The sequence below is a fragment of the Hibiscus syriacus genome, unplaced genomic scaffold (assembly GCF_006381635.1).
Source record: "Hibiscus syriacus cultivar Baekdansim isolate YM2019G1 unplaced genomic scaffold, ASM638163v2 tig00110548_pilon, whole genome shotgun sequence".
Classification (NCBI taxonomy): Eukaryota; Viridiplantae; Streptophyta; class Magnoliopsida; order Malvales; family Malvaceae; genus Hibiscus; species Hibiscus syriacus.
In genome coordinates this window covers 5,615,701-5,628,327 of record NW_024062775.1, presented here as the reverse complement: position 1 = coordinate 5,628,327, position 12,627 = coordinate 5,615,701, and the positions used below count along the sequence as shown (strand labels likewise).

The 12,627-nt window shown below is 36.9% G+C and overlaps 1 protein-coding gene and 2 pseudogenes across 1 annotated transcript; 2 read left to right on the top strand and 1 right to left on the bottom strand.

The window, feature by feature from the left end:
- The first annotated feature begins 967 nt into the window (after positions 1–967).
- LOC120130505 lies at positions 968–1,991 on the top strand (annotated as a pseudogene).
- An 11-nt stretch (positions 1,992–2,002) lies between these two features.
- Positions 2,003–2,813, bottom strand: LOC120130509. The gene is made up of 3 exons (XM_039147738.1): positions 2,607–2,813; positions 2,418–2,487; positions 2,003–2,314 (listed from the first exon to the last, which is right to left on the bottom strand). The coding sequence occupies exons 1-3, from the start codon at positions 2,749–2,751 to the stop codon at positions 2,170–2,172; spliced, it is 360 nt and encodes a 119-aa protein (XP_039003669.1). The 5' UTR covers positions 2,752–2,813; the 3' UTR covers positions 2,003–2,169.
- A 475-nt stretch (positions 2,814–3,288) lies between these two features.
- Positions 3,289–4,966, top strand: LOC120130503 (annotated as a pseudogene).
- The last annotated feature ends 7,661 nt before the right edge of the window (positions 4,967–12,627 follow it).

Sequence of the window (12,627 nt, the reverse complement as noted above, 5' to 3'; positions counted from 1 at the left end):
AACCTTAAAATAAGTATTTTGACAGAAGTTTTGAAACTTCTACAAGAGTTTCGAAACTTTCTAAGACAGTTTCCCAAAAAGTTTCGAAATTATCTCAAGAGTTTCGAAACTTTACCTAAAGTTTCGATACTTTGTGTCCAACAGTCAAATTTTTCCAACGACACTTTCGAAGAGTTTCGAAACTTTGTGTGCATAAAGTCTTCCAATGGCTCCAAACCTTCCCAAACGGCTAGAAACGACTAGTAACTCATTCCAACATATAAAAATAAGTTCAAGACACTTGAAGAAGGTTGAACAACACCTATCCAAGTAATCAAACATAAGAGAAAATATTTTCATTCTTTATTTCTCTTTCTCTTGTAAATATTTTTGTTTTTGTGAGCTTTAATTTGTAAACACATTCTTTTTTAGATATTTTCTTGTTTACAATTCTTATCCTTTACATTTATTAGATGTTTTCTTGTTTACAATTCTTATCCTTTGTAAAGGGGTTTTGGTTCTAGTTTAGCCTTTTGAAAAACTAAGGAGTTGTAAAGGTTACTCTTGATCCTTGAAAAAGAAATAACAAATTAGTGGATTTGTTGGAAAATCGTAAGTGAGAAACTTAGGCAGTGGATGTAAACTTCATTGAGGGAGTTGAATCATTATAAATCATAATGCAAATTTTCCTATCTTCATACTCCTTACTCCCTAAACTTCAAAAAGTCAATTCACCCCCTCTTGGCATATTTCGATTGATTGAACGAGCTTCATCGAACACAACAGATATAAATTTGATTTTGGATTAGATTGATCTCCAAAGGGATGAAAAGCATATAGAGATTTAGTGCCTTTGCATAGGCATGCCCAGAAATTGACATTTGAAGTACTTTGCTCATGAGGGGTAGAGTTTTGTTCATAATATGGAATGTATGCATAACTGAAAGAAATCCATAAACATCTGATTTGAATTTGTATATTTAGATCCCTATGTTTCCCTGGCTAAGATCAGCTGAAATGATCCAAGCTCGGAATGACGAACTACTGCAAAACACTATGTGCGACGAGGATTTCGACCAAGAGGAGAAGAGAGCTGTGATGATAACATGGTGTTTTGGTCGAGAGCAAGTAGCTATTACCGGATCGTGGAACGATTGGAAGACCATGTATCGGAGTCTCCTTTGTGGTGTCTATGTTTGAAGTTTCATTCTTTTGTTTGAGCAGTTTTCTTTAATCTAAATTACAGTAACTTTCAATTCTTCTCCTTTCAGAGAACCCTTGCACGCATTCCATAAAGATTTCATTATCATGATGGTTCTCCCATGTGGTGTTTACCACTACCACATTGTTGTTGATGAGCTAAGGAGATATGCCCCTAACTTACCGACTGAATTCAATGCGTCCGGGAATGCTTATAACATTTTGGATTTGCAGGTATTTTCAAGCTTCTTTTTACTTTTAAATTGCAGATTCATATAAAGCTATTCACATGTTTAAGTAGCTATGGGACCTAATGATGCAGTACTTTATTCATTGCTTGAGTACCAACATTAAAAAAGAGAGTCTCTTAATGTGTTATAACAGGAGTTTGTTCCGGAAACTCCCGAAAGCCTCTCAGAGTTCGAACCTCCTCCTTCCCCGATATCGAGCTATGATAGTCGACCACTAAACGATGGCGATTTCAACAAGCCTCCTCCTGAACTGCCTCCGCTGTTGCCGACAAAGATATTAGATGAACGATCATTTGTAAGTAGGAAGCCAAAGTCCTCACAAAGGCCTTCTCATACATTGATGAACCATCTTTACAAGAAAGATGGTGATGATGGTTAGTCTTTGGCAGTTTGCTCAACACAAGATTTCTTCAAAAATATGTAACTGTAGTACTATACAAGTCTGTGCATAGGTAAATGAACCTGTTGTATCTATTATGAAATTTCATTACTGCTTATCATCTCTGTTTGATATTGTTGACATAATGAGAAGGAAAAGATTTAGCCTTGGAAAAAGTTGGGTAATTTGCCACAAACTGATAACAAAACCTTTATTCCTCGGAAAAGATTTGGTTTTTCAACTCTTTAGCATGAGAAATTTACAACATAAATACTCAAAAGAAGAGAGTGGTAACATGAACAAGTGCTTACAAGGCTGAATTTAAGATGCATTTCAACGACAAAGATCCGAGCCTGAAGATCACCGAACAGGTACCTTAATCCAGCCATTGGCAAAGGCAATGGCTAAGATTACAAAGGGTGTTGACATTCCAAATATGATAATGTAAGGAAGAGGGGTCATCATGGGATTCTCTCCTTCCCTTTCTCCTGCAGTTTGCCAATACCTGCACTCATTTTTAAACCACCTCTGTTATTCAATCACTTGGAACTTGAATTGCCAAATCATGTAAAACTAAGTTCATAAAATGGGTGAAGAACACTACTCACTGCTCTGGTTCTTCATCTCTAGTGATAAATTTCTTCTTTCCTTTTGGCTTGAGTTCTCCTTCTCCTTCCCCTAACAAATCAAACCACTTTCTTCATTGTCGAAGTTAAAAGAAGAAACCCAAGCTCTAAAAACTGTTCAACATATAAATCATCCAAACAAAAGAAGATTCAATGGAAAATGTAAATGACCTGAATTTGCATGAATTTTGAATCGATGGAGCCTGGTGGTATTAGAAGTGAGAGCACAAGGGAAAGCTGATGGGGATGATGAAGACTTGGGTAAGAGAGGAATCTGAGTAGTAAGAGAAGAAGAGATTGACACTTTGGCTGCCATTTTTGTGAACAAATTTCAGCTATCTGTGCTCGAGTATCACCTATATCTCAATGGTTTTGGATATGGATGTGGTGGCAGCTGTTATTTGGATTTGCTAAGCTCGGATACTAACCTTATCTTCCTCGAGCTATGACTCGTGCAAACGTGGCCCAATGTTATATGCAATTTCGAATAATTTTCTGTTGTAAATTTGGACAGTATCTCATTATTCTAAAAAATAAGGGTAAACTATTTGAATGACCATCCAACTATAGGGTTTAAATAACGTATATCAATTGTTTTTAACAAATAACGTAAATCAATTCAATTTATTAATAGAGCAGTGAGAAGATAAACTTCCTAAAATAATAAGCCTAAGTTAAGATTAATTAATGATTTTCCAAAAAAGAATTTATGCAAATAAATAAATTTTAAAATGATATTTTACTTTTTTGTTTGTCACAACAAATTAAAGTTTATATATTAAAGTACTAATATAGAAGAGGGACTGAAAGCATCATTTGACCATAAAGCCACAATTGTAACTTCTTCTAACAACTTCCCTTCTTAACCAAGTCAATTTCCCTCTTCCAAAAATATTTTCCTTTATTTAAACCCGTCAATAAAGCAATACACGACGTTCATCTCTCTGATTTTGGCTGCTACCCATCTCCTACTTTATTTAATTTTCTCTCGTTTTATATTTATTGATCCCTTCACTTCCCTCATATCCATACTTTGATCTCCATTTTTATGGGTTTTGCGGTTTCTTTTTAACCGCTAAAACCATTGATTCCAGTGGCGGCAAGGGGGGAGCTTTTTGGCACTTACCCTTTTACTTGTCCAGCTTCTTCTAAAATGGGTTGCTGTTACTCTTTTCTCTTCGATTGTCTATGAATGTGAATTTTTATTTTCGCATTTCTGGTACTTGTTTCTGGGGAGAGCAAACTTTTGACTTGCAAGTTGGTTGATGTTGGCTGTGTTTTTTTTTTCTATGGCCAATTACAAGAATCCTCGTCTCAAAAATGCAGCTTTCAAACGTTTCCCGTCTGTAGTTTTAGTTACTTTAATAGTTGTTTCACTTTTGATAGTCTCTCCTAGGACCGATACAACGCCTGGTTTAAGTGGAAGTGTTGATATCCAGAGGTTTGTTGAAAAACTCAACCTTCCCAAACGGAATGCATTTTCAATTCGATTGGAGGAACGAAACCGGTTGCCCCCTAGGAATATAGATCGAAATCCAAAGTTAGCCAAAGATCATATTACTATTGTTTTATACGTTCATAGCCGGCCTCAATATCTTAAAGTAGTTGTTAAGAGCTTGTCCAAGGTTGTGGGGATAAGTGAAACTTTATTAATAGTCAGTCATGATGGATACTTTGAAGAAATGAATAAGATTGTGGAAGGGATCAAATTTTGACAAGTGAAGCAAATCTTTTCTCCTTATTCGCCCCATGTATTTACCGGCAGTTTTCCCGGTGTATCACCGAATGACTGCAAAGAAAAAGATGGTGCAGGGGGAAAACATTGTATTGGGAATCCAGATCAGTATGGAAACCACCGGTCTCCAAAGTAGTTTCTTTGAAGCATCACTGGTGGTGGATGATGAACACCGTGTGGGATAGATTGAAGGAGACCAGAGGGCGTCATGGGCATATTCTTTTCATTGAGGAGGACCACTTTATTTTCCCCAATGCATATCGCAACTTGCAGTTTCTTGTATCACTGAAGCCTGACAAATGCCCAGATTGCTATGCTGCTAATCTGGCACCTTGTGATTGTGAATTTAAGAGGAGAAGGATGGGATAGTTTGATTGCAGAGAGAATGGGAAATGTGGGCTATGCCTTCAACCGGGCTGTTTGGAGAAAAATCCATATGAAAGCTAAAGAATTCTGCTTCTTTGACGATTACAATTGGGATAAAACAATGTAGGCAACCGTCTATCCTTCGTTCGGCAGTCCAGTGTACACCTTACGAGGTCCAAGGACTAGTGCAGTTCACTTTGGGAAGTGTGGTTTGCATCAGGGCCAAGGGAACAGTAATGCCTGCATTGATAATGGATCAGTGAACATTCAAGTAGAAGACATTGATAAGGTTGCTAATATCAGATCAGAAAGGGATGTAGAAGTATATGAGAACCAGCAGGGGTACAAAGCTGGGTTTAAGGGTTGGGGCGGCTGGGGAGATAATAGAGATCATCAATTGTGCTTGAATTTTGCTCAAATGTACCACTAGCTAGTGTAACACTTCTCATTCAGCTGTCACGAGTTGAGACTTCAGCATCTCATTTTTCCCACTGTTGTAACAGGTGAGAGGTGGATTATTTTTTTTTCTTCAATGTTTAGGGGAAATACATGTATAAGAAGTTGCTATAATTTTGTACCATTGATAACATTTTTTATTATTTCTCCAATTTTGCTGTAAAGAAACCATATTTTTATGCTGGGAGTTGGTAGATAGCTTTCTGGCTACTTTTGAGCAATATTTTATGCTGACAGTAGTGAATCCCTTTTGAGCTTAGATTGCTTTGTAAATTGTAAGTCGACATGCAGAATTTTCTGGCTACTTCTATGTTATTTTGTTGATACCTTTGTCTGGATGAGTCTGCATGGCACCTGCTTTTGTGATGCTCAAAGAAAATAAACCGTCTTATTTACGTTTTCCCATGGACTGTAAATTGTTGCATTGCCCTATGATATTAATCAATCGATATCTTTTCAAGATTATTGGTCCGTATGTTAAGTTGTCCTTCCTGCACCTGTTAAGATACAGTCATACAGACCTATATAAACCAAATTCTTAATAAAACATAATTGATGTTTAACATGTGTTTTCCATAAGCCGATCTTTTCGTCGATGATTTAGTCACCTAAGGTACATATTGGTGGTTGACAGGATATATGACTTCCATGTAGATATGATATTACAATGATGAAATGAGGTAAGTGGAATTGACTCAATCTAGTGTGATCAATGGAATTGACTGGAAAAATTACTCGCTTCAAAGAACTTCAGATGATGTCTTTGTAAAAATATTTTTGGTTGAATAATGCTTTTATTCCATCTATATTCAAGATACATCAAACCAGTCCTACTTATATACAAATGACTCCTATAACCAACTTAATAACAGAATTATAACAAACTTAACAAACTAAATAACTGAAGTAAAATTAGCTAACAGTTTCTACACTCCCCCTCAAGTTGGTGGTTGCAAAGACATCTTTAAACCCCAACTTGGAAACTAGGTATTCATGTTGATGGCCTTGGTCATTAGATCAGCTTGTTGCTCCCCTGTCTTGATATGTTCGGTCTGTATCAAGTCTTCTTGAATATTTTCTCTGACGAAGTGGCAGTCTATCTCAATGTGTTTAGTTCTCTCATGAAACACTGGGTTAGCTGCTATTTGTAAAGCCGCTTTACTGTCACACATCAGCTTTGTTGGTGCCATGTTATTCAATCCCAGCTCCGCCAATAAACCCCTCAACCATATTATTTCTGCAGCCGTTCCAGCCATGCTTCTGTACTCTGCTTCTGCAGAAGAGCGCGCAACAGTATTCTGTTTCTTAGACTTCCAAGAAATCAGAGACATTCCAAGCTTAAGACAAAAACCAGTAACAGACCTTCTGGTCATAGGACAAGCAGCCCAATCGGAATCACAATAGGCAAATATCTTGCAGTCACTTGCTGCACTTAGTAAAATCCCCTACCCTGGATTTTTCTTGATGTATTTAACCACTCTCAATGCAGCCTCAAGGTGCGATTGTTTTGGTTTGTGCATAAATTGACTCAAGAAATGTACTGCATAAACAATGTCCGGCCTTGTATGAGTCTGATATATTAATCTGCCTATAAGTCTCTGAAAAACAGATTTATCTTGCAGGAGCTGTTCATTACTACACACAGCTTCATCATACTCTGCTGTTGTAAGTTTTTTATTTTGCTATAGAGGAGTAATAGCTGGTTTAGCTCCCCCTGCTCCAGTTTCTTCAATCAGCTCTAAAGCATACTTTCTTTGATTCAATACAATCCCAGCTTTTGACCTTAGAACCTCTAATCCTAGAAAGTATTTCAACTCTCCAAGATCCTTCATTTTGAAGTTCTTATTCAAGATATGCTTTAGTTCTGCTATCAGTACTTCACTACTGCCAGTGATTAAGAGATCATCAACATACACCAACAAAACAACTATATCAATACCTTGTTGTTTTGTGAACATTGAATAATCATACTTGCTCTGCATGTAACCAGCTGTAAGTAAAGCCTCAGTTAGCTTCAGATTCCATTGCCTAGAGGCTTGTTTTAGTCCATAAAGTGATTTATGCAGCCTACAAACCTTAGACTCCCCCTGGCTGCAAAAACCATCAGGTAGTGACATATAGACTTCCTCAACTAGGTCACCTTGCAAGAATGCATTGTAGACATCCATTTGATAAAGAGTCCAAGAAAAGATTGACGCAATAGCAAGTACAGTTCGAACAGTGACCATTTTAGCAACTGGAGAGAAGGTATCCACAAAGTCAACTCCTTCTCTTTGATTAAATCCTTTAGCAACAAGGCGAGCTTTGAAACGCTCAACATCTCCATTAGCCTTGTACTTGATTCTATAAACCCACTTGCAGCCTATTGGAACTTTCCCTGAAGGCAAGGTAACTATAGACCAAGTATTGTTTGACTCCAAAGCTTCAATCTCTTCCTTCATGGCTTGGATCCAAAGAGGGTTGGTAATGGCTTCAGAATAAGTTTTTGGTTCACTCAAACGAGAAGTAGAAGATAAGAAACTTTGAGTTTTAGAAGGTAAGTGAGAATAAGAAATGAAACTAGAGATAGGATACTTACTTGGAAGAGATGAGGACTGGTAGGATTGAACATAATCATGTAGCCAATTAGGAGGTTTAACAGTCCTAGTAGACCTTCTCTGAGGCAGACACTGATTTTCAGGTGGATCAAGTGAACTAAAACATGGACTTGGAGAACAAATTGGTGAACTAGTTGAGACTTGAGGTGATGCAAGAGGAACGGAAGTTGAAATAGTAGGTGAAACAGAATTTATTGGAAAAGATGGTGCAGAAATTTCAATATTGAGAAAATCAGAATCATCAATAAAGGGCTGAGCAGGAAAAAAAGGAGAAGGCTTGTTTGATGGAAACGAGAAAGGAAATATAGTTTCATGAAAAACCACATCACGATTGACAAAGAAAGATCTTGTTTGAAGATCAAAAAGGATATAGCCCTTTTGAGTTAATGAGTAACCCATGAAAACAGAAGGAGAAGCCTTTGGGGAAAATTTGTCCTTATAGTTAACTTTGGTCGCATAACAAAGACATCCAAATACTTTCATATGAGAAAGAGTAGGTGGCTTGTGATAGAAGATTTCAAAAGGACTTTTCCAGTCAAGAACAGGAGTAGGAAGCCTGTTAATGATATAACAGACAGTTAAAACGCACTCACCCCAAAATTTGATAGGCGCATGAGAATGAAATCGAAGAGCACGAGCTACCTCTAAAAAATGTTTGTGTTTGCGCTCAGCAACTCCATTTTGTTGGGGTGTATGAACACAGGAGCTTTGGTGAGTAATACCAAGAGACGAGAAAAGTTCAGAACAATTATCACTAAAAAACTCACCACCATTGTCACTACGAACGTACTTAACTGAAGTGGAATGATGATTTTTGACAAGAGTAAAGAATTGTTTAAGAAATAGAAGAGCATCACTCTTAAGCCTCAACAAGTAAACCCAAGATAGTCTAGTATGATCATCTACAATAGTCAAAAAAGATCTATGACCACTATGTGTTGAGATTCTATAGGGACCCCACAAGTCAATGTGAATTAGATCAAATGGTTTAAGTGACCTAGATGAGATAATAGGAAAAGGTAGTCTTGACTGTTTTGCAAGAGGACAAACAGAACACTGTTTAACAGAGTTATCATTTAAAGAAAAAGAACTCAAAAAAGGAGTCTTCTGCATTTTAACAGTAGTATCATGCCCTAAACGTGCATGCCAAAGCATTGTATTATTATGAGAAGAAACAGACATACAACCAGAATCAGTTTTGCATTCTGATGAAGACAAATCAGAATTAAAATTTTGAGATGACAAACCAGAAACAAGATCCTTGGAATTGAACACATAGAGACCACGAACCTGCCTACCAATCCCCCTCATCTTCCCAGTGAAGAGATCCTGCAAAATACAAAAATGAGGGTAAAAAATGACACTGCAGTTGAGATCTTTTGTGATTTTTGATACGGACAGCAGATTATGACGGAAATCAGGAACACACAGTACATTTGGAAGAATATCAGTAGAGTTAAAACGAAAACTACCAATGTGTGTAATAGGAGCTGTTTTACCATTAGGCAAATGGACAGAATTAGGCTCACATGAATGAAGAGATTGTAAACAGTGGATGTCACTCACCATATGGTCAGTAGCCCCTGTATCAAGTATCCAAGAAAAAGAATCAGCAGAAGTAGGTGAGCATTTGAAAGCAGTACCTGCTAGGTTAGTTGTTGCATCAATAGATGGAGTCTTGTTCAAAAGCTCAAGGATTTGGTGATACTGAGCTGTTGTGAAAACTGGAGCAGACTTAACTGCACTGAGATCACCAGATTGTGAGTCAAGAACAGACTCAGGCAGCGAGGGATTGGTGGCAAGAGCAGCTTGTGAATTCTTCTTTTTTGTGAACTTAAAATCAGTAGGAAATCCGACTAACCGATAACAATTGTCACGCTTGTGGCCTTTAATTTTGCAGAAATCACAGACACCGTTAAACCGTCGTCGATCAGAATTTCCAGACGTATTGGAGTACATAGCAGTAACTCCCGAGGCAACAGACAACTGAGCTCGTTGTGCCTCTTCTTGCACGATCATGGAGTACGCTTGATTCACGCTCAGCAGGGGCTGCATAAGGAGGACTTGACTGCGAATAGCAGAGTATGTATCATTAAGACCCATTAGGAATTGCAACAGCTTCTGCTGTGCAAGGTGCTTAGAATTTTGTTGAGAGGCTTCACAATTACAAGCCGAAAGAGGAACTAGGGCATGATATTAATCCCATATAATGTTGATGATTGCCTGCATTTTAATGTTCAAGCTGTTTTAGTTTCTGTGTCGTGCACTTTTTTTCGCATCTCTGACCTCTGAATAGGCTACTGAACTTTTTTTCAGTGGATGAGAAAGAAATGACTTGTTAGAATGAATAATGGTTATCCACTTACTATGGACTATTTAGTTAGGAGTTGGAATGGTTGCAGACTGAGAACGTTGTATTTGACGAGAGGATTGAAGAAAACCTAGTACAATATGTCTGTTTCATTCATTTATGTTCCAGAGATGAATGCACTGTTTTAGTTTGGAAAGCCGAACTAAAACACCTTTTTCCTAGGGCAACAGGGTATGTTTCCCTTCTTTTCTTGTCTCTTCTTTCTTCTGCATGATTGATATCTTAAAAGTATCAGCAAGTCCTGCTGAATTTAGATATGGTAGCTCTTTTCTTCGCTGTATTTGAATTCACAGTGGAGGAAATAACTTGCTCGGGTTGAATATCATTTTTTTCTTACTCCAGATTTACCTGGGAATCAGTCTGCAAAAACAGTTCCTGGTGTCGTTTTTGCCTGAATTTTGCAGATTTTTTGTCGGTTCTGGTGAGAATTGGATGGTGTTGGATTATAAAGAACAAGAAACTGGTTACAGAAAGTAGAATATGAGAAGGAAAGCAAGAGGAGGTAATGTCTATATTTTTGTTCCATCCCCGTATAGATTTCTGAAACTAAAAGTGGAAGAAAAATAAGGAAATAATTGAACTGGTAGTTCTTTTTTACTTGATTTGGGATGGTGGTATATGAGGAGGAGATTGTGGACCAATGGATTGAGCCAAATGCTTACCAGTTATTCGTTAAATATGTTGTCATCTTCTTAATGTTGGACCAATGTTTCTCTCTTCAAAGTATTTCTGAAGCCGCTGCCTTGAATGCTGCAGCATGCATATCAAAAGTAATCCTGAATATTTAACAAAGTTGTTTTGCTGCTAGTTATTTTATTGAAAGTTGCTTCGCTGGAACAACACACTCATTTCGTGGATAAAAGCATCAACATTAGAGGCCTCATGTCCATGAAAAAACACAGCATTTAAAAACCAATCCAACCTTTTTTTTAATTAATCTAAAGCAAGTACAAGGTAATACATGTTCAAAGATAACTCTCAGTCATTTGACATTGAACGCTCCCACCCTGACATTTCTGGTGCATGAACTCAGACCTCAAGGAATAACAAAAATTATTTAACCAACGAAGTCACTTGGTTCATATAGATCCAACCTTGTATGATCTTAAATGTTAAGGAATTTGAAAGAGTAAGAACTAATAGCCAGTATTAACATTAAAAAAGATACATACAAAAAACAAATTTAATATAGTTTGTTTTTATTTATCTCTACAGAAGAAAGAAACAGTAATCCACTTTGAACATATAGATAAGGAGTTTCCATTTCGTCATGAGCATGCTAAATGCTGTCATAAAAGTTGTTAACACTGTCTACAGACTACAGTATGCCTATCCGACACATATTAAAACATAAGAAAAAGAGTATGATCCTCTATAGCATGCTGGTGTTGGATGCATACGTTTATCTGACGTGCACTTTGGTTCATGGTAACATAGGTCAACATGGACTTGTCTGAAGTGAGTAGTCAAATAAACCATTTGATTTCACATCGTGAGGACCAAATCTAGTCGTGGGGTCTTAAGAATGGAACAGGTCAAGCCCGGCGAAGCTCCTGTCTGCCACTCTCCTTACTGTTAATTTACCATATTCGTAACTGTTGGGGTTCAAGGGAACCCAAGCCAATTGAGAATCAGTACTGGTTTCATTGTTCACATTTATTCTTCTAATTAGTGTGTGTGCATGTGCAGAAGGCAAAAAAGGATTGACTTTTTCTTTATTGACAAATAGATGCCGTGTTATCTGCAGCTCTCAGTGGGACCCTTTGAAACTATGGATTAACACAAAATTTTATACTAGTGAAATCTATAGAATTTTAGGAGACGAATTGATAAATATTTAGGGGTATAAATAAATTATTATTAAAAAGTATAAAAAATAAATAAATTATATAAGAATTTAAAATTTTGATGTATCGATCGTACCGCCAACCCCTCTATCCATCCTTGCAAGTAGATATTATGAAGGAGAAAAGCTGTTTGAGAGGGGGTAAAGTTGAATGGTCTTTTTCTTTTTGTTCCATTTTCAGATGCAACAATGCTGGACAGCTCATTGCGAACTGTGAAATAAAGCATTAATCCTCTATGAGATATGGAGGAATATCAGAAATATGAGCAAGAAGACAAATACTTATTATGGTGGAGATAGGTTCAAATAATCTCTCAAGGTATCATGAATCTTCTAATCTACCTGGAGCTTGTCCTTGTTTGTGGAATAATCTCTTCGATAGTGATTATAACAGGGGAAAAAATCAAACTTTGAACTTTCATGGAAGTGATTGCTGACAAAATCTTGGACAGTGTTTTACAGTTGATCAACTTTATATTGTCCTCTTTTGGATGACTTGAAGTCAATGGAGCAATTGCTTGGTCGCTTCCTTCGATTTTAAAGTTTAACATTTAATTTACAAAAACTAAATTATATGATTATCATCAAATGGCATCACATTATTATTATTTGCATCAGAAATCACTTCAAAACAGGATTTAATTTACAGAAACCAACAGTTTCAAACTAAAACCCAGAAATCAAATTTTCTGAAGAACAAAGAAAACAGGGGAGCCGAATTATAGTCCCAGTTAGGGGAGACGAGCAAAAAGAAAGAAAAACAAGTTACAAGAAATCTATAACTATAAGCAGAGTTGATGCCTTCTATGTTGTGTCAGATT

Bases quoted from the DNA above. Each gene is read 5' to 3' on its own strand.
- LOC120130509 (XM_039147738.1), bottom strand. From the start codon at position 2,751: ATGGCAGCCAAAGTGTCAATCTCTTCTTCTCTTACTACTCAGATTCCT. The intron at 2,488-2,606 runs GTCATTTACATT...TTGATTTGTTAG, and splicing joins CAAAATTCATGCAAATTCAG to GGGAAGGAGAAGGAGAACTC. The intron at 2,315-2,417 runs GTGAGTAGTGTT...AAATGAGTGCAG, and splicing joins AGAGATGAAGAACCAGAGCA to GTATTGGCAAACTGCAGGAG.